Source organism: Hyaena hyaena, unplaced genomic scaffold, assembly GCF_003009895.1.
Source record: "Hyaena hyaena isolate Hyena2069 unplaced genomic scaffold, ASM300989v1 scaffold_521, whole genome shotgun sequence".
NCBI lineage: Eukaryota > Metazoa > Chordata > Mammalia > Carnivora > Hyaenidae > Hyaena > Hyaena hyaena.
The window spans coordinates 382,541-403,666 of record NW_024081153.1 but is presented as its reverse complement, the minus strand read 5'-3'; the positions used below and the strand labels follow the sequence as shown (position 1 = coordinate 403,666).

General features: G+C 38.3%; 1 protein-coding gene across 1 annotated transcript in view; it reads right to left on the bottom strand.

Moving 5' to 3' along the window:
- PATJ (PATJ crumbs cell polarity complex component) overlaps window positions 1-21,126 on the bottom strand; it is a 358,255-nt gene that overhangs the window by 187,330 nt on the left and 149,799 nt on the right. The window contains exons 26-27 of the mRNA XM_039255282.1: window positions 21,043-21,120; window positions 7,220-7,316 (exon numbers count right to left, since the gene is read on the bottom strand). Of these exons, the coding sequence (XP_039111213.1) occupies window positions 7,220-7,316; window positions 21,043-21,120 (175 nt within the window). The remainder of the gene's footprint in view (window positions 1-7,219; window positions 7,317-21,042; window positions 21,121-21,126) is intronic.

Sequence of the window (21,126 nt, the reverse complement as noted above, 5' to 3'; positions counted from 1 at the left end):
ATGTTTTCAATTTTTAGAAGCATACAGTATTCAGAATTAAAATTCCAATTTTGATGAGAAACGGAGATCTCTACATTTTTCTCCCCAAATTATTATGTACCTCATCATTTACTGAATAATCTATCCTATTTCTACTATTTCAAAAAATAATACATTTTATGTTCTTGACACCTGGATTTATTTCTAGACCATCTTTATTTGCAAATACTAAATGGATTTAGTTACTTAGGGTTTTATTTTATTTTATTTTTTACTTTTTTTGAGAAAGAGTGAGAGCGGGAAAGGGGCAGAGACAGAGGGAGACAGAGGATCCAAAGCTGGCTCTGTGTTGACAGCACCAAGCTCCATGTGGGGCTCCAACTCACAAACCTTGAGATCATGACCTGAACCAAAGTCGGCCACTCAATCAACTGATCCACCCAGGTACCCCTAATTACTGTAGTTTTAAAAAATGTTTATTTATTTAAATTTTTAATAATTTAAATTTTTTTCTTTAATTTACATCCAAGTTAGTTAGCGTATAGTGTAGCAATGACTTCAAGAGTAGATTGTTAATACCCCTTATCCATTTAGACCATCCCCCATCCCACAACCCCTCCAGTAACTCTCTGTGCTCTATATTTAATGTTTTTGTCCCCCTCCCTGTTTTTATATTCCTTTTGCTTCTCTTCCTTGAGGCTCATCTGTTTTGTATCTTAAAGTTGTCATATGAGTGAAGTCATGATATTGGCATTGGCCTCCTAATTACTATAGTTTTAAGCAAGGTTTCTAATCAGGAATGCTCCCAGAACTCTGGGTAGAATAATGCTCCATTGCATTCTGTAAAATGCAGTGCTTTTGGCACACTAATAAATGAAAGTAGAATCCCCCCATCCATGTAGACCAGGGGACACCAAGCAATGTGTGGAGACATCTTTGGCTGTCATCACAACTTGGGTGAGAGAGAGACAGCTACTGGCATCCAGTGGGTAGAGACCAGGGATGCTGTTGAACATCTTAGAGTGTGAAGAACAGGCTTCTTCCTCCACCCAACAAAGAATTATCTGGTCAAAATGGCAAGAGTGCCAAGGTTGACAAAAGCTGATTTAGACAACCAAAAACACTCTCACTCGCTTCTAAAAGCTCTAGATTCAGTTTGAAAACTACCAGTGTAGAATATATTCAGTTACTAGGAGACACGTTCCAAAACTGTCTAGCATTTCATTTCCAAATCAATTTTCAATCAAATCCTCATATTAAAAAAATGGGGGGGGGTATATATATTTAGGAATTGGATTCAAATTACCTTAAACTTACAGAAAAATTTAAAAATAATTGAAATTATTGAGTTTCAACTGGGTGGCTCAGCTGGTTGGGCGTCCGACTTCGGCTGAGGTCATGATCTCACAGTTCATGGGTTCGAGCCCCGCGTCAGGCTCTGTGCTGACAGCTAGCTCAGAGCCTGGAGCCTGCTTCAGATTCTGTGTCTCCCTCTCTCTCTGTCCCTTACCCGCTCATGCTCTGTCTCTCTCTCTCTCTCAAAAATGAATAAACATTAAAAAAAAAAAAAGAGAAAATTTTTACATTTTTAAGTAGATGATACTGATTAGCTAATATTTTCATATGTGCAATCCATATAGACTTATTTATTGTTGCCAAAAGGTTTTTAAGATTTTGAATTTTTGAGATTGACTGCTATACCATCTGTGAATAATAATTTGTTCTCTAAATTTTTTTTTTTTTTGGAGTGGGGCAGAGGAGATGAGATTTAAAGCACTGCTAGGTTTGAGGACAGTAACACATCATTCTCTTCTTTCAAATTTAGATGAAGATTTCAATTTTTGGTAAGAGGAAGAGGGGTTTGGGGCAGTTCCCCACCCCACTCCATGGGAACATATGCAGATTATCTACAAAAATCTTTTTTTGGGGCGCCTGGGTGGCTTAGTCGGTTAAGCGTCCGACTTTCGCTTGGGTCATGATCTCGCGGTTCGTGGGTTCGAGCCCCGCGTCGGGCTCTGTGCTGACTGCCAGCTCAGAGCCTGGAGCCTGTTTCAGTCTGTGACTCCCTCTCTCTCTGACCCTCCCCTGCTCACGCTGTCTCTCTCTCTCTCTCTCCTAGAAATAAATAAAACATTAAAAAAAAATCTTTTTTTATTAGAATATATAATTGTGTATATTTTACATATGAATATAAAGAATTTCTGAATAAATATGGTGAAGTGGAGTGACTGCTAATGAATGGGACTATTTTGAGGGGTGATTAAAATATTCTAACTTTTCTAAAATTGATAGTAGTGATGGTTGAAGAACTCTGTAAATACATTAAATGAGTTATATAGTAATGTGGATTATCTCAATGAAGCTGTTTTCTTTTTCTTTAAATTTTATTTAAGAAATCTCTATACCTAACCTGTGGCTCAAACTTATGTCCCCAAGGTTAAGAGTTACATGCTCCTTCAACTGAGCCAGGCAGGTGCCCCAAAGCCATAATTTTCTAAAAATCCATCCCCTCTAAACTTAAAAAACTTTTTTTTTAATGTTTGTTTATTTCTGAGAGAGGGAGAGACAGAGCACGGGCCAGGGAAGGGCAGAGAGAGAGGGAGACACACAATCTGAAGCAGGCTCCAGACTCTGAGCTGTCAGCACAGAGCCCAATGTGGGGCTTGAACCCACGAACCATGAGATCATGACCTGAGCTGAACGAAGGTGGATGCTTAACTAACTGAGCCACCCAGGCGCCCCTGGCATCCCTCGCTAAACTTTAACCAAAATAAATTCTTTGTACCAAATAATATATTAGAACATATAATTTTATGAGTGTGGGGAAGGAATCAGAGCAAAAGATATACCAATTAAACCAGGTCTTTTCTGTGAAAAAAAAAATTGAGGGTGAAAAACAAAGCACCTAAGGAGAGTGTCTATTCTGAAAGTATTAAAAAAAAAAAAGGGCTTTAAGAGGCCTTCAGCATGCAGTTCCATTCATCTCTGCTATACCATTTAAAAGCCAAGTGTCAGAGAAGTCAATTATATTCTGAGTTTCTAGAACATAATATCCATCAAGAGACATATCTATTGTAGGATTATTGCTTCTCTATGATCATGCTCTTATAGGTCACAAAAAGTCATTCAAAAACCTTCTGCTCCTTAATGTTTAAACATATAGTTGAAATAATGAATAGCAGCAGGTTCGAAAGACTGGTGACATAAAAGCGTTTAACGTCTTGGACCAAAAGTGAGACTTTTTTGACATAGTAGCTTCTCTCTGTGGGGATCAATCCTTTTAGGTAAGGCGAGGCATGGCATTTTGGGCAAGAGAAGGCAAGCTGTTCTGGACAGAAGGCTCTGAAACTAGACAGATGGTACAGCTCAGTAGAAGGGGTATCTCTAAAGCACTATGAGCGCACCTACATTTTCATCACACCCCGAGAATCACTATGCTAGTCCCATGTCCTCTGTCATTAATTTGCCCAAAATACAGGGTTTCTATAATGTGCCAGGTCCAAACAGAGAGGATCACTTGACTTCTGGAACTTGAAGGAAAAGACAGATATTAAACTAATAATCACATAACTAATCACATTTTGTTGAGTGTTATAAAAAAATACAAGAATGGATATTAAAATGAGGAATGAGGCAAGGTTTCCCTAAGGAGGTGAAATTAAGCTGAAATGAGCACAAAAGACAAGATCTCCTTCCAAAGGCTCTTCTGTAAATCAAATGAGAAAGCATTTAAAGAACTGGGGAAAATGTATGATGCATAGTAGTTACTCAATAAATTGTGACTACAACTATATAGTTACTAAAATTGTGGCAAGTAAAATGCAAAGGAAGCTACAAATGTAGGAGAGATTGATAATGAAGATGAATTAAGGAAGTGAGATCATAAACAGAAGTGAAGTTTCAGTCTGGAGTAAGGGCTTTACAAAAAATTGAGAATATAAGGAAAAAGGTCAGCCTTCAGGAAGAAACATTTTGTTTTGCACAGAAGAGTTAAAGCGCAAGTGGAAAAAAAAGACATCATATCTTTCCAACAGTCAATTGAAAACAAGTCAGGACATGAAAGAGGTTATGGCTAAAAACGAAGCTTTGAAAGTCCCCATGTTGGGGAGCCTGGGTGGCTCAGTCAGTTAAGCGTCCGGCTTCGCCTCAGGTCATGATCTCATGGTTCTTGGGTTCGAGCCCCACGATGGGCTCTGTGCTGACAGCCAGCTCAGAGCCTGGAGTCTGTTTCGGATTCTGTATCTAGATTCTCTGACCTTCCCCTGCTCACACTCTCTCTCTCTCTGAAATAAATAAAACATTAAAAAAAACCTAGAAAGTCCCCATGTGTTAGTCAACTGAGTGACACTTCATGTCTTCAGTGATCTGAAACCTTTGAAAAGACAATCTAGTTTTAAATTTAGGTATTTAAGACAATTACCATAAAGTTAAGTTGTAAGTTCTCTATATTGGTAACTTCCCTTGGATAAATCCTGTGCGTTTGATAATGGTAGTTTTTCACTAGCTAAGCATTTATGTGGATACTGTGTCTTAAAATGTAATTGTTTCATAATTCTTAAAAGTTCAGCACTTTTCATTCAATGAACCACTTTTGATGGTTAGGAGGCTTCTTATAATAAGACACCAGAATGTCATGAACTATGTTCAACTATGCCAAGATAAGGGATCTATGATATAAATACCTATTAGGTACCATAATATTTATATTGTCACATCTAATTCTCACAACAAGCTGTACAATATTTTATCAAGTACTCTTTTTCCTAACAATTTTATGTTGCTAAGTTCAATGGTTATTTCCATGATTCTAACCTCCATAAACTCTCAGCATTATTCCATATTTGGCCACTGACATTCAGTGACAGAGCCCTTCTTGAAATATGTTCTTCTCTTAAACTGCCTAACTCCATAATCTCCTGGAAATGCTAGTGTGCTAGGATGCTCCTTTGCTGGCTCATGAGGCCCATGTTCGGTTCTCCTCCTGCTGCTGTCTACACAGCACTCCCAAGTAAGCTCACCAGCTCCCATTACTTAAGACATCACTTAGATCAACAGTTTTCAGTATATGGTCCCTGGCTGAGAAGTATCACCATCACTTGGGAAATAATTAGGAATGCAAATTAGCAAGTCCTCCCAGATGTAAGGAATCAGAAACTGGGCGTGGGCCCAGCAGCTAGTGCTTTTAACAAGCTCTTTAGGTGCTTCTGATACACTCTGATTTTTGAAAACCAGAGTTCTAGATTAGTGTTTTCCATACTACAGGATGCAACTTATTAATTAGTCAAGAAATTAACTGAGTTGCAAATAACATTTTAAAAAACGAAATACAGGGTGCCTGGGTGGCTCAGTGGGTTAAAGGACGAACTCTTGATTGTGGCTCAGGTCACGATTTCACACTTCCTGAGTTCAGTCCCACATCGGGCTCTGAGCTGACAATGCAGAGCCTGCTTGGGATTCCTTCTCTCTCTCTCTCTCTTTTATCTGGCCCTCCTCTGCTCATGTTCCCTCTCTCTCTTTCTCTAAATAAATTAACTTAAAAAAAAAAAGAATCAAGTTCTTCATATGTTATAAAGGTAAGTAATATTTTTTGAAACTTTTATTTTACTAGATATCACATCCTTATACTAAGCTCTTTAAATGCTTTTCTCCTCAGATGCTAACAACGCTAGGAGGAAGGTTATCATAAGACTCCCTTCCCCCACTTACAGATGAGCAAGTGTGAGCCATGCCCCTGAATTCACAAATAGAACTAGGATTAGAACATTGTCTTCACATGCCGAAACCAGTATTTCCTAACAGCTCTGCAAATATGGGCCTTCTAGCATCCTAGAAATTATGAGTAACCAACAAATATGTCCACCCTGCCACCACTGTCCTAATGCCTACATCAGAACCAGAGATTCAGGTACACATGTGCATACACAAAGCAATCATATCCACTATGTGTAACTCTCCAAACGAGGCTGAGAACCAAGACACTACAGCCCACTCGTCACATTTTGTTCCAGTGCCTTTATTCTCCCTTCCAGGTTGGTGACCCCAACAAGAAAAATGAGCTATGTTTTATTTATTTCATAACAGACTCAACACTGTTCATAAAAAGTGGTTGGCTTTTAACTAAGTTTTGTGGAATAAATGAAGAAATAATGCATGAGATAGGGCTCTTTAAAACCACAAGCACAAATCAATTTTTTATAAAGCCAACTAAATGACTATAAACATACCTATTTATATTTAATTTATATACTTACTACAGTATTTAGAAAAATATCATTACAAAATCAACTTAACAATAATTATTAGTAAGAGCTATAATACTTGTTTAAATTTCACTATTTAGCAGGCCAAAGGCTTTATCACCTTATTTTAATCTTCACCCCAACCCTGTGAAGAACCATGATTTATATAGAAGAGGGCATGCTGAAGGTCATGCACTAAGAAGTCCTACAGTCAGAATTTTAACGCTTTTGATTTCTCTATCAAACTCCTTTTTTAAATCGTAGAAGGAACAAGGTTGTTTTTAAAAGAACATACAAATACATATTTCACAAACCATAAAATTCACCCATTTAAATATATAATCCTGTGGGTTTTACTAAATTCACAAAATGTGCAACCATCATCACGATCTAATTTGAGGGTATTTTCATCACCCTCCCCAAAGGAAATTCCATGTACAGTAGCAATCAGATCTAACTATATATAGTTTACATTCATAAAAGAAATGCAAATTCTTATAAATAAAGCCTCCATTAAATATATGCATGAATGTATATTTGATACAGCTTAATGCAAAGAAAATCATGAAAGGAATTCTAAAGGAGAAAATAGGACCTTCTGTAATTTTGCATTAGCAGCATCACCATCTGTTTGTATAGAGCAAGTAATCGAGAGCTGGCATCACTTCCAACTCTGCTTACTGTGGGTCAAAGTGCAAGTGCAAGGACTTCTTAGCATTTCTGCATTCACAACCAAATAGTAACACTAGGAGGAAATGTAGATAAAATACTGTATAGCCCATTGCCTTTGACATTCACTCTAATATTGTATTAGTACTAAAGGAGCAAAGTTTAGTAAATTAAGTCACAAAAGTTAAGGAGACGTATATTTTCTTTCTCAGCATGATATGCTAATACACATTCTCTAAGAACCCACAGAATGGTACTGATAATTGACAATCATCACTAAAGCACAATTTAATAAATTCTGCATTCACTGCAAAGAAGGAAAAGGAACTCACTGTCTGTAAAGGCATATTCTTCATTTTCATCACTGTCATCAGACGGAGTTTTATAAGGAGGGGGCAGTTTCATTGGAGGTGGAACAGTTCCTTGTCTCTGAAAATGCAGAATTTGAGAGAAAGGTTAACTGACTTTGCAGTCTTCTTCCTCAATGACAAACAAGATAAGAAGATAATCTAAATATTTTGACTGTATCCAATTTCAGTCATATGCCAAGGACTGTGAAACAAATACAACTTGTTTTCTTATACTCATGTTATTCTGTAACTGACGCTGTGATGTAAACACCCCACTACAGAAAATAGGAATTCAAAAGCACAGCAGTTAAGACTGTTGACCTGCCCAGAACACATTCCTTTCCCCAGTGAGAATGCCAATTATATACATTTTATTTACATTGTTTTTAACCAAATACTTCAAATGAAAGACATTTCAAAATAAATGTAAAAAATATTCACTACATTAAGTCTATAATTTAAACTGTTTATTCAATTGTAGAAGACACAGATTTCACTCTTAAATAGCTGAAATAAAACACCAAGATTTTCTAAGTGCAAAAATGTTCATCTGTAATTTGTAGATAACCAACATACACATTTTAATGTTTTAAAAAACAAATCTTTATGATGAATACTTTTTGTATTTCCCATAGACGCATTCTTTAAATTTACCCACCAAATGATACAGCACATAAATATTTGGCTCAGACTTAAATAGAACAAAACTCTATGGTCAGATTACCTTCACAGAATGTAGACATTTTCTTGAACGCTGGGAAAAATAAAACATGCTAAAGTTTACGGAGAGATCCAAGCTGCTAAAAAGAATAGGAGCTGATAGATCCAAGCACTCCACAAATACCAAAATAACTGGATTAAGTTATTTTGCTACAGAATTTCAATAGAGTACATTCAATTACGCTTTATATGACAAAACCACTAATGGGAGGATGCACTCCAGTAAATGGACAATGACTGGTCCATTACAGAAAGCAGGCCTGTAATACATTCCCCCAAAGCAGAACACATGATCTGGGATCCACAAACAAAAACACACACCCAAATTTATTTAAGATAATGTCTAGCCAGAGCACTACTTCATCTATATGTAGAAAATCCAAAAATCAATAATATGCAAGAATGATAAATGAGGAGAAGATGCCAAATACAAAATGCGTATTAGGCAACAAACACAGAAGTATGACCATGCTGTGTCTTTATTCTTACTTAAAAAAACATAAGAGTGGGTTAAATGAGGAGTCAGGAAGGCAAATGTATTTCTTTCAGTAAACCTTTTCCTCACAACCGGATGATTCTAGGTCAAAGTCAATTTGCAACAGGGACAGCCAGCTTTTAGTATTAAGAGATACGAACTCTCTTTAATGGTATTTAAAAAGCATATTTAAGAGGAAACTGTTACACCACTGATTTTTTTTTTTTTAATTTTTTTTTTTTAATGTTTTATTTATTTTTAGGAGAGAGAGAGACAGCGTGAACAGGGGAGGGTCAGAGAGAGAGGGAGTCACAGACTCTGAAACAGGCTCCAGGCTCTGAGCTGGCAGTCAGCACAGAGCCCGACGTGGGGCTCGAACCCACGAACCGCAAGATCATGACCTAAGCGAAAGTCGGACGCTTAACCGCTAAGCCACCCAGGCGCCCCCACACCACTGATTTTATTAACATTAACCTTTACCAACACTCTTGAAGGGAATACAGGGTAAGCATGTCCTGGTCACCCTATGTTGTGATTGTGCGTTGCCAGATGCCTGGGGCATAGTTCTACTGCTCACAAGGGAAGGTTGTAGGCAGCGCCAGGCTCTCTCTGGCAGTGAAGGCTGGAATAAGGGACATACAAGGAGGCCAGGTGAATATAATCTCCGCAAGAGCAGAGAAGAGTGTGGTATCCTTAGTCCAAGAACAGTGTCTGGTATAAAGCAGGCCTCCCAACACCGTATTCTGAATGAGCAAATAATTGCTTGTCAGTCATGCTGCTTAGGTCTTGCAACATGTTAACTTCTAGAAAAAAAGGACAATAACAGAAATGGTTCTTGTCCAATAACATTGCATATTAATTTTGTCTGGTAGAGATGCAAATGATTTTAGTCCTGTAGAAAGGGAAACTCCAAAGGTTATAGCGTTATTGCCCTGTCAAGACATTAACCAGTTTTGTATCTAAATTTGAACCTTACTCATGCATTCTTGGAACAACTAATAAATATTCACTCTCTCCAATTCTCTCAGAACCAGGCTAACCATCTGTTGGTTCCCTCCTTAATGAGGTAAGTAAATAACTGGCCCCTGTACATACTACTTAATTTCATAGGTCACATCTTTTTTTCTTAAATTATACTTTTCAGAATAGAGGTCCCACTGAGAAGTTCAGGTAGACTCACCTTCCAGAACCAGTTGGACAGTGATGCCTGAAATATGCAATTCATGATCACCTCAAGCCCATGTACATGATTTCTGGGAGCCCATAGTAAACCCCCAGTAACAAGAGAACTTTGTAATTTTTTACTGTTTCTCTTATTTCCAAGTCTTTTTTTTTTTTTTTTTTTAATTTCTAGGAGAGAGAGAGAGACAGCGTGAGCAGGGGAGGGTCAGAGAGAGAGGGAGTCACAGACTGAAACAGGCTCCAGGCTCTGAGCTGGCAGTCAGCACAGAGCCCGACGCGGGGCTCGAACCCACTAACTGCGAGATCATGACGCAAGCGAAAGTCAGACGCTTAACTGACTAAGCCACCCAGGCGCCCCTCCAAGTCTTTTGTTTTGTTTCTGACACTAAGTTTGGTTCTGATTTGCCCTTGGGTGGTGAATTATTTCTCATCATCAGCAGCAGTAAATGGAGTCTGGTTTTACAGTCTGACAAGGATCTTTGAGGATCTATTATATAATGGTTCTACAGGGATCTATTCTCTCGGTTGAGAGACCATAGAAAATAGGTTGTTAGGGGCGCCTGGGTGGCTCAGTCGGTTAAGCCTCTGACTTCAGCTCAGGTCATGACTTCACATTACGTGAGTTCGAGCCCCACATCAGGCTCTGTGCTGACAGCTAGTTCAGAGCCTGGAGCCTGCTTCAGATTCTGTGTCTCCCTCTCTCTGACCCTCGTGTGCTTACACTGTCTCTCTCTCTCTCTCTCTCCCTCTCAGAAATAAGTTAAAAAAAAAAAAGGTTGTTAGTCTTTATTTGCCCGTTGGTGTTTTTGTATAATAACGGTCTTGAGTTCACTGGAAAGAATAGCTTTTTTTTAAAAAATTTAATGTTTTATTTTATTTTGAGAGAGAGAGAGAGACAGAAAGAAAATGAGCAGGGGAGACAGAGACAGAATCTGAAGCAGGCTCCAGGCTCTGAGCTGTCAGCACAGAGCCTGATATTGGGCTTGAACCCACGAACTGCGAGAACATGACCTGAGCCAAAGTTGGATGCCCAAACAACTGAGTCACCCAGGCACCCCAAGAATAGCTTTTTGACGTGCAGACCAGTGGGTATGTACATTTCTATCTACATTTGTCCTGTGGCTAGAGCTGTAGGGTAGAGGCTGAAAATGTTCTGGGTATCTGAAAATGAGAAAAGCCCTTACTTCTCACTGTGGGAAATATATTTTCCTACCTTCAGAGGGTGCTAATAAATTAGGAAAAAAAAAATCTGTTTAGGATTGGTTTGTAGAGACTAATAAGCATTATTTAAATCTAACATTCCTAGAGTTTTCCAGAAAATAGTAAAACTAACCTCACATGACCTTAGACATGTCAGCCTTTTAACTGAAAGCCAGAATCCCTTTTCACAGAACTCAGAGGTATTTTAATATAACAATCCAGATTCACAAAATCAAAATGATTTGGTGAATTTAGAAACAGTTATATTTTCTGGGGAGCCTGGGTGGCTTAGTCAGTTAAGCGTCCGACTTTCACTTGGGTCATGATCTCGCAGTTCGTGGGTTCGAGCCCCGCGTCGGGCTCTGTGCTGACTGCCAGCTCAGAGCCTGGAGCCTGTTTCAGAGTCTGTGACTCCCTCTCTCCCTGACCCTCCCCTGCTCACGCTGTCTCTCTCTCTCTCTCCTAGAAATAACATTAAAAAAAAAAAAAAAAGCAACAGTTATACTTTCCTCCTAATATCCTTGGTCTTACTGATGTGGAGTATAAAGCAAAATAAGACTAAAAACATTTACAATGACGCTGCACGATCTCCATATGTCTACATGCTATGTATGCATACATATAATATATAAAAGAGTATCACAAATACTTACACAGCGCAGAGTACTGTCAGCCAATTGTAAGACCTAGCACAATGGGGAGTATAGTGATAGAAGACTGTATTACCAGTTACTGTTAAGAATAATCAAAGATTAATAATAAATTAATTAATAATAAAATAATCTTGTAATACTGAGTGCCACCAGGAGGGTCACAAGCGATCATTCTCATCTTTGTGAAAACCCGCATGAGGTTCTCCTTAGCCCCTGACTCTAGCACGTCCAGATTTCTCACTTGAAGTAGATGCGGGTCTTACCATCAACCTTACAAAAGAATAATTTACATACAATAAAATGTACTCATGGGCCACCTTGGTGGCTTAGGCAGTTAAGCTTCTGACTTCCGCTCAGGTCATGATCTTCTGGTCCCTGAGTTCAAGCCCTGTGTCAGGCTCTGTGCTGACAGTTCAGAGGCTGGAGCCTGTTTCCAAACCCCCTTTCTCTCTTCTCCTCCCCCACTCACTCTCTCAATCTCTCTCAAAAATAAGTAAATGTTAAAAAAAATTTTTAATGTACCCTGTTTAAGTACTTACTTGGTATAGATACATTTTTATAAGTTTAACATGACTGTATTCTTAGGGACTATTATGTTTGGTTGGAGACAATGTTTTCATTTGGATAGTACATAAAAAGGAAATGAAGAGAACAGCAGGAGACCACTTCTCTGTGAACGAACATCTCCTACTTGTATCAGGGTCTATGACTCTTTTAGAAAAAGAGTCTATAAAGTAATACTGAAGAAAATGGTAGAAGGAAAATGCCAAAGAGTTATGAGCATATAGTATTAGTATGTCTATGAATCCTGATGGTGTGTCATTTCACACTCTGTGATAAAAAGCAGTGCAGAAAATAGTGAACTGAGACAAAACAAAACTAGGCATTTATTCAAGACCTGCTTATGAATCTTCTTTTAACTTAGTTTCTTAGTTTTTTTTTTGTTTTGTTTTGTTTTTTTTACTGTGAATGATCTCAAGCCAAAATTTAGATTTCCAGCCTACACCTTTCCTAGTAATTGGTTTCAGGTGACTTTTTTGTCTCTTTTACGATTGTAATTCTAGAGAACATGCACTGCTTTTGTACTGAGGAAACAATGCATAAAAGGAAATTTATTTTACTTATTTTATGAGAGTGTGAGCAGGGGAGAGGGGCAGAGGGAGGGAGAGAGAGAGGGAGAGAGGAAGAGAAGGGGAGAGGGAGAGAGGGGAGAGAAAATTTCAGGCAGGTCCCACTCTTAGGGGGGAGCCTGAGGCAGGCCTCAATCCCATGGCTTAAGGACCATGACTCAAGCTGAAACCAAGAGTTGGATGCACAACAGACTAATCCACCCAGATGCCCCTAAAAAGAATTACTTTTTTGGGGTTTTTTTTTTTTTGTTTTTTATTTATTTCTAGGATAGAGAGAGAAAGACAGCATGAGCAGGGGAGGGTCAGAGAGAGAGGGAGTCACAGACGGAAACAGGCTCCAGGCTCTGAGCTGGCAGCCAGCACAGAGCCCGACACGGGGCTCGAACCCACGAACCGTGATATCATGACCTAAGCGAAAGTCAGACGCTTAACCAACTAAGCCACCCAGGCGCCCCTAAAAAGAATTACTTTTAATGATGACAATTTTAAAAGAGCTTTTTAGAGAGATAATATAATTTGTAATCATCTCACCTCCCAACTTAGGGAAGTCTCTCCGTCTGTGCTCCCACAGCATCCTTGACATGCTTCTATCATCGTAATTCTACTTTTGTTTATTTCACTACATGTCACATTCATCTGTGCACCTCTTAGAGTAAAGGTGCTTTGTTGTTCTAGAATGTAGCATAGTGCTCGGCATGTAAACTATAATTTCAGAGAAGAGACATGGAGGCACATCCTGTAACCACTGAAACATCACCCTGTAATGGCGACACCGATACTGGTATGTCTTCTCTCACTGCAATGTTAACGCAGTGGTTAGTCATTCTCTAAATCAAAGAACTCAGCTGGACAGACCTTCACTGACGTTTGGTATTACTGAGCTCTTATTGGATTTTTCTTCCTGAATGCAAATATCCTTGCTTTGTATTGAGATTCAATTTAGTTTAATGGAACAGGCCAAAGTTAGTAAGAATCATATATTTATCTTTCTCCTTCCTAGGATCTTATGTGGAATTATCCCGAATCAACTAAATTACCTTTTCCCCAAAGCAATTAAGTTACCAGTTTTTTCATCTCTGTGTGGTTATGCTTCGTGTCCCCATAGACCGATCCCTTTTCTTTCCTATATGATGTTATCTCCCTGGACTGCTGCATGGTAGTATTGGGCCACGCAATGGGTTTCCTTTTTTTTTTTTTTAATATTTTATTTATTTCTGAGAGAGAGAGAGAGAGAGGGAGGGAAGGTGGGTGTGAGCAGGGGAGGGTCAGAGAGAGAGGGAGACACAGAATCTGAAACAGGCTCCAGGCTCTGAGCTGGCTGCCAGCACACAACCTGACACGGGGCTTGAACCGCTAGATAATGACCTGAGCTGAAGTCGGACCCCCAACTGACTGAGCCACCCAGGCGCCCCCATACTATTGGTTTCCAATAAGCATTTGAGAAATGCTCAGATCTTTCAATCAAGATACAAATTGACAAAATTCCAGCAATAGGATAGACTGAATATTCTGAGAAACCCATCTTAATGACATAAAGATGACAGATAAACTTTTGAAAATGTGCATTTGCAACATATGACAGAAGCCAAAAGCAACCATAAATCCCAATTCAGAAGGTCAAGTGAGGCACAGGAAGATGGAACTTGCCCAGAAGGCAAGTGCAAATTCTTGTGACCTAACGCCAGAGATTTTTTTGTTTTGTTTTTATTCATTCAAAAAGTATGTATGTTCTCTGTGTCAGCTGGGTGCCAGGCAGTGTTTAGGGCAATGGGGACACAGCAATAACGTGACAGATGAACTCCCTGTTCTCATGGAGCTTCTTTTCTAGCCCCTTTCCAATGCCACATTTTAAGGGTCTTTGTGCCTTGTCCCCAAATTGCTTTAGGTGGCAATCACTAAACTCTATACTGTTTGCCTTGCCCCAGCTAGAATGTAAGCTCCCAGGAGGGCAGGGAATTTTTGATTGTCCTTAAAAAGTTCACTATGATACACTGACATAAAATACTGCATACATTTTAGTGTACAATTTGAATTCATCATCACAATCATGATAATGAAATTAATAACCATCAATCCCAAAAGTTTCTCCCGGCTTCTTTTTACTCCCTCCTTCCTGTCTCCTTCCCTGGTCCCCCGTTCTCATGATCTCCTTTTTGTCAGCATTGGTTTTATATCCTAGACATTTAATCCCTTCAAATAAAGAATATTACTTCCAAAAGGCTGAGAAAGATTTCTGTTAGTAATGACCTGGATCCTCTACATAGTATCTCTAGAAACAATAACCATGGTCTTCCAGAGCCTACGTATTATCTGTATCTACCAAAAGGTGCCAAAAACAAACTATAGAATCCTGAACACACAGCAGATGCTACTGCTAATCTGATTATAATTATGTGATTAAAATCAGAAATCAAAGAAGATAGCCAACCAGGTTAAAACACAGTCCTATAATTTGGAAAGGGAACTTGCTACTTTTTCTTATCCTTTTCAAGAACCCTTCTCCCCAAATCCTCCAGGAGCCTTGAATGATCCCCATGTACATGTCTATAAGTAAAGTTCAATTCAGTTTTAGCTTTTTTTTTTTTTTTCATTAACAGCGTGAAACCTGCAATGAGTGAAGTTAGACAAATCAAAGAAACAAGCCAAAATCTTGATACAGAAGATAGTTGGGATATTTCCTGACCTTGGCTTTAAGTTGATAGAGAAGATATAAATAAGTAAATAAATAAATAAAAATAGGAAAATGGTGTTCCCTCTGAATTTCTTACAAGCCCAAACTCACTCAGGCTAGAGACCTGAATTCGTTCTGTGTGTGGCTCAAAAAGTTCAAAGCCAAAAACCAGGCAAATACAAAAAGAAAGCTGGCACAGACTCAGTGATATTAAATGATAGAGATGTTATACCATTACTAAATAATGCCACATATGAATAAAGATATAAAAATTTAAAACAGGTAGACACCTAACAAATTAATTTTAAAAGATATTAAATAAAAATGACATAAAAAATAGACGAATTTTATTATCAAATGGGAGATAGATTGCCCTGAGCCCCCTCCAAAACACATCAGTAAGTACAAAGAATATCTGAGTACCTTAACTAATTAACCTGCCCTAGTGACTTTGCATATAAACCTGCCCAATAATTACTATGCTAGGGGTCCCTAGATGGCTCAGTCAATGGAGCATGTGACTCTTGATCTTGGGGTTATGAGTTTGAGCCCCACTTTGGGTGCAGAGATTACTTAAAAATAAAATCTTAAAAAACCACTATTATCCTTTTATTTTTTTTCATGTTTATTTATTTACTTTGCGTGTGTGAGAGAGAGTGCACTCATGAGGTGGGGAGGGGCAGAGAGAGAGGGAGAGAATCCCAAGCAGGCTCTGCACTGTCAGTGCAGAGTCCAATGTGGGGCTCGATCTCCCAAACTGTGAGATCATGACCTGAGCTGAAATCTAGAGCCAAACACTTAATTGAGCCACCAAGGTATCCCTTTATCCTATTCTTTTAAAACATAAATATACATTTATAATAAATGTGATAGGACATAAGAAGTCTCAGCTAATGCAAAAGAGTATTACATAGAGGCACCTGTGTGTCTGACTCTTGATTTTGTCTAAGGTCATGATTTCATGGTTCAGGAGTTTGAGCCCTGATGTCAGGCTCCATGCTTAGAGCCTGCTTGGGACTGATTCTCTCTCTCTCTCTCTCTCTCTGCCCCTATTCTGCTTGCACTCTTTGTCTCTCTCAAAAATAAATAAACATTTTTTTAAAAAGAGAGAGAAAAAGAAATACAGTTGCTTCCATTAAAAAAAAAAAGTATTATATAAACTGCAATCTCTGATTATAACTGAAATCTATTAGAAAATAATAGATTTTTTAGGGGCACCTTGGTGGCTCAGTCGGTTAAGCATCCAACTTCGGCTCAGGTCATGATCTCACAGTTTGTGGGTTCGAGCCCTACGTTGGGCTCTGTGCTGACAGCCAGAATCTGTTTCAGATTCTGTGTCTCCCTCTCTCTCTGCCCCTCCCCTGCTCACGCTCTCTCTCTCTCTCTCAGAAATAAATTTAAGAAATTTAAAAAAAGATAAGAAAATAATAGATTTTTAAAAATAGCCATATGGAAATTTAAAAATACATTTCTAAGTAAGTTTGGGTAAAAAAGAAATCAGGTGGGGACTAAAAAAAACTTTAGTACTGAAAAACAGAAATTCAACTTAAAATCTTGAGATGTAAAGGGGGACTTAGAAGGAAATTTATGGTCTTAAATGATTATTTTAAGAGAATGGCTAAAAAATTAATAACCTCTATAACTCTAAAGATTACAGTGGGGAGGGAGGGGGAGTAGAAGAAGAAAAGCAAACAAAGGAAGGTAGTATAAAGATGAGAACAAAATTAAGCAGAATAAAGATAAACAGAATTGACTAATGCAATTCAAACATTAATACTTTAAATAGAGGAATTCTGGGTGCACCTGGGTGTCTTAGTCATTAGATGTCTGACTCTTGATTTCAGCTCATGATTTGTGAGATCGAGACTGACCTCAGGCTGTGTGCTAACAGTATGACCTGCTTGGGATTCTGTCTCCCTGCCCTTCCCCTGCTTGTGCTCTCTATGTCAAATAAACTTCAAAATACATACACATATATATACAAAAAGGAATTATACATTTTAAACTAGTGTCATGTCAATTATACCTCAAAAATTTTAAGAAAAATTAAATGAAAATTATCTTTAAAATTAATTAAGAAAGAGGGTAAAAAATTAAACCATATTCACAATGAAAATGAACTATGGATAGGGTATATATACCCCAAGCTAAGAGAATACATAAACAACTTTATGCCAAACAATGGAAAAATTAAGTAAAATTAGTATTCCCAGAAAAGTCAGTAACCCAAAATGACTCTATAAGAAATAGAAAATGTGAATAGTTCCATAACTATTAAAGAACTGAATCAACATTTTAGATTTTCTCACATAGAAAACACTGGCCCAGAGGCACCTGGGTGGCTCAGTTGGTTAAATGACCAACTTCGGCTCAGGTCATGATCACACTATTCGTAGGTTTGAGCCCCACATTGGACTCAGGGCTGGCAGCTCAGAGCTTGGGGCCTGCTTCAGATTCTGTGCCTCCCTCTCTCTCTCTGCCCCTCCCTTGCTAGCACTCTGTGTCTCTCTTTCTCTCTCAAAAAAACCCCACATTTTAAAAAATTTTAAAAAGAGAAAGAAAACACAGGCCCAAACCGGCTTCACAGGCTAGTATAACCAAAGATTTAAGGAATGAATAATTACCATTTTACACACTCAGAGAAGCGAAAAAAAGAAACACGCCTACCATTCATTTTAGTAGTCTCATCTATTCAAAAGCAGATAGGATAGTACATAAATTCCAAGCCAATCTCATTCCTAACCACAGATGGAAAAATCCTGAAAGAAATAATGCCAGCAAAATTCATGTGCAAAAAAGATCATGAGCAGATTAAGTTTAATCCAAGATTGGTTCAACATTTTAAAAATCTATTAATGTAATTTACCACATTAAGAGATTGAAGGAGAAAAATACATTATACATACACAATTATTTCAGTGAATATAGATAACATGTGTGATAAAAGTCAATGCCAGTGCCATTCATGATAAAAAAAATTCTTAGCAAAATAAGAATGAAAGGGGATACTTTCTTAACCTGAAGGATTATTACAAAAAGTTACAGAACACATCATATTCAATGGTGAAATATTAAAAGAAATTTTTTTTTTTTTAATGTTTATTTTTGAGAGTGAGAAACAGAGTGCGAGTGGGAGAGGGACAGAAGGAGGGAGACACAGAATTCGAAGCAGGCTCCAGGCTCTGGGCTGTCAGCACAGAGCCTGATGCGGTGCTCAAACCCACGAATCATGGGATCATAACCTGAGCCGAAGTTGGACACTTACCCAGTTGAACCACCAAGGTACTACTAGTAAAAGCAATTTCTTAGATATCAGGAGGAAACACAACAAAAATGTTAGCTATCATTACTTCTTTAGTAAACATAATGGAAGTTTTAGCAGGCAGAATAAGAAAAAGATTGGAAAAAAGGGGGAAAAGAAAACTGCCTTCATCCAAAGTGGTTATTATTACCTATACAGAAAATCCAGAAATAAAAATCTACACGGTTAGAATTTGAGATTCACATTCTTAAAATTACTTTATGTACATTTATGGAGGACATAAAGACACAAGAGAGCTCTACATACAATATTTAATGAGTTTATCTTTAGGTGGTGGGATTAGGGGAGATTTTATTTTTTTGTTTCACCCTTTTGGTTTTCCCAGTGTTCTGCACTGGATTATTTTATTTTATAAAAGAAAAACAGAATAATGTTACAAGATGTCAAATAAATATGTAATAATCAATTCTATGTCCAAACAAAAATCAATTTTATGTCTATACACTAGCAACAAACAGAAAATGCAATTTAAAATATTTAAAAGCAATACAAAATATAAGGGTATCTAGATTTAAAATACCTTTCTGAACAAAATTATCAAAACTGAAAGAACTAAAAGAATATACAGGAAGATATACCATGTTACTGATTAAGAAGGCTAGATATCATAATGATATAACTTCTTTACAAATTAATCTAACGATATGACAAAGTTTCCATCGAAATCCTCAAAGAGAGGATGTTTTTGGTGAATTTGACAAGCCAGCTCTACAATTCGTATGAAAAAGAAGACAGACACAAACAAGCAAGACATTTCTAAGGAAGAAGAAGTATGTAAAGGAAATTGCTCTATCAGAAAACAAGATTTATTATTAGGCTTTAATAATTGAGCTAGTGTAGCATTTGTACTGGGAAGACCTGGGGAACACAAAGAAAGCTCAGAAGCAGACTTCCCCTGATAACCTGAGATAGAAGTAAAGATAGATAAGTAAAGGAGGGCCCATTTTATTTATTTATTTTTAATTTATTTTTTTCTTAAATAGTTTATTGTCAAGTTGGTTTCCATAAACACCCAGTGCTCATCCCAACAAGTGCCCTCCCCCATGTCCATCACCCCCTTCCCCTCTCCTCCACCCACATCAGGCCTCAGTTTGTTCTCAGCATTCAAGAGTCTCTCATGGTTTGCCTCCTTCCCTCTCCCCAACTATTTTTCCCCTTCTTCTCCCTCATGGTCCGTCATTAGCTTCCTCCTAATCCACGTATACATGCAATCATATGGTATCTGTCCTTTTCTGCCTGACTTATTTCACTCAGCATAACACCCTCAAGGTCCATCCACATTGCTACAAATGGCCAGATTTCATTTTTTCTCATTGCCATGTAGTATCCCATTGTATAAATATACTACATCTTTTTGATCCATTCATCAATTGATGGACACTTAGGCTCTTTCCATGATTTGGCTATTGTTGAGAGTGATGCTATGAATATTGGGGTATGTGTGCCCCTATGCATCAGCACTCCTGCATCCCTTGGGTAAATTCCTAGCAGTGCTACTGCTGGGTCATAGGGGAGTTCTATTGTTAATTTTTTGAGGAACCTCCATACTGTTTTCCAGAGGGGCTGCACCAGTTTACATTCCCACCAACAGTGTAGGAAGGTGCCCATTTCTCCACACCCTGGCCAGCATCTAGAGTCAGGAGGGCCTATTTTAAAATAGTATGATAATTAGTTATCTTGATGGGGAAAAAACGAAAATTTCTCCCTACCTGATATCACATCCTAAAACAAATTTTAGATCTCCTAATTCTACTAGGATAGAGGTGGGAAAACAGGAATGAATGGCTGGTTCTGACTGATGCTAAGGAATGTTTCCTCAGTAGAGATGACCTCTGAGCTGCTCCTTGAAGGATAAAAGGAAGACCCATGTGGGAAATGGACTTTCAGGCTGAGAACACCAAGATCAAAGTCCCAGAAACTCTCAAGAGTGAAAAGCACTTTCTGGGAGTGGATGAACAACCAGCCCAGCTGAACAGGAAAGACAGATAAAGGTAACAATGGATGACTGGTGCTTTCTCATTTTTTTATACCTTTTTCACCACCTTTCTGTCCTTCATCATGGCCAGAACCAGTTATAGTCACAGGAAGGAAACATTATTAGTATGGTCCTTCTAGCCTGATACTAATTAAAAAAACATTCTTATTAACTGCAGCTCAGATATGCAGGAAGACACAAAAACACATTTTAAAGGCTTGAGAGGGGGGCGCCTGGGTGGCTTAGTCGGTTAAGCGTCCGACTTTCGCTTAGGTCATTATCTCGCAGTTCGTGGGTTCGAGCCCCGTGTCGGGCTCTGTGCTGACTGCCAGCTCAGAGCCTGGAGCCTGTTTCAATCTGTGACTCCCTCTCTCTCTGACCCTCCCCTGCTCACACTGTCTCTCTCTCTCTCCTAGAAATAAATAAAACATTAAAAAAAATTTAAAAAAAAATAAAGGCTTGAGAGGTTCAAGTTACCTTTTCTTTTTTTTCTTCAGTGTTTTGGTCCTGGTTACTAGCGACTTTGTTGGCCTTGTTATGCACCGTAGGAATGACCTACAA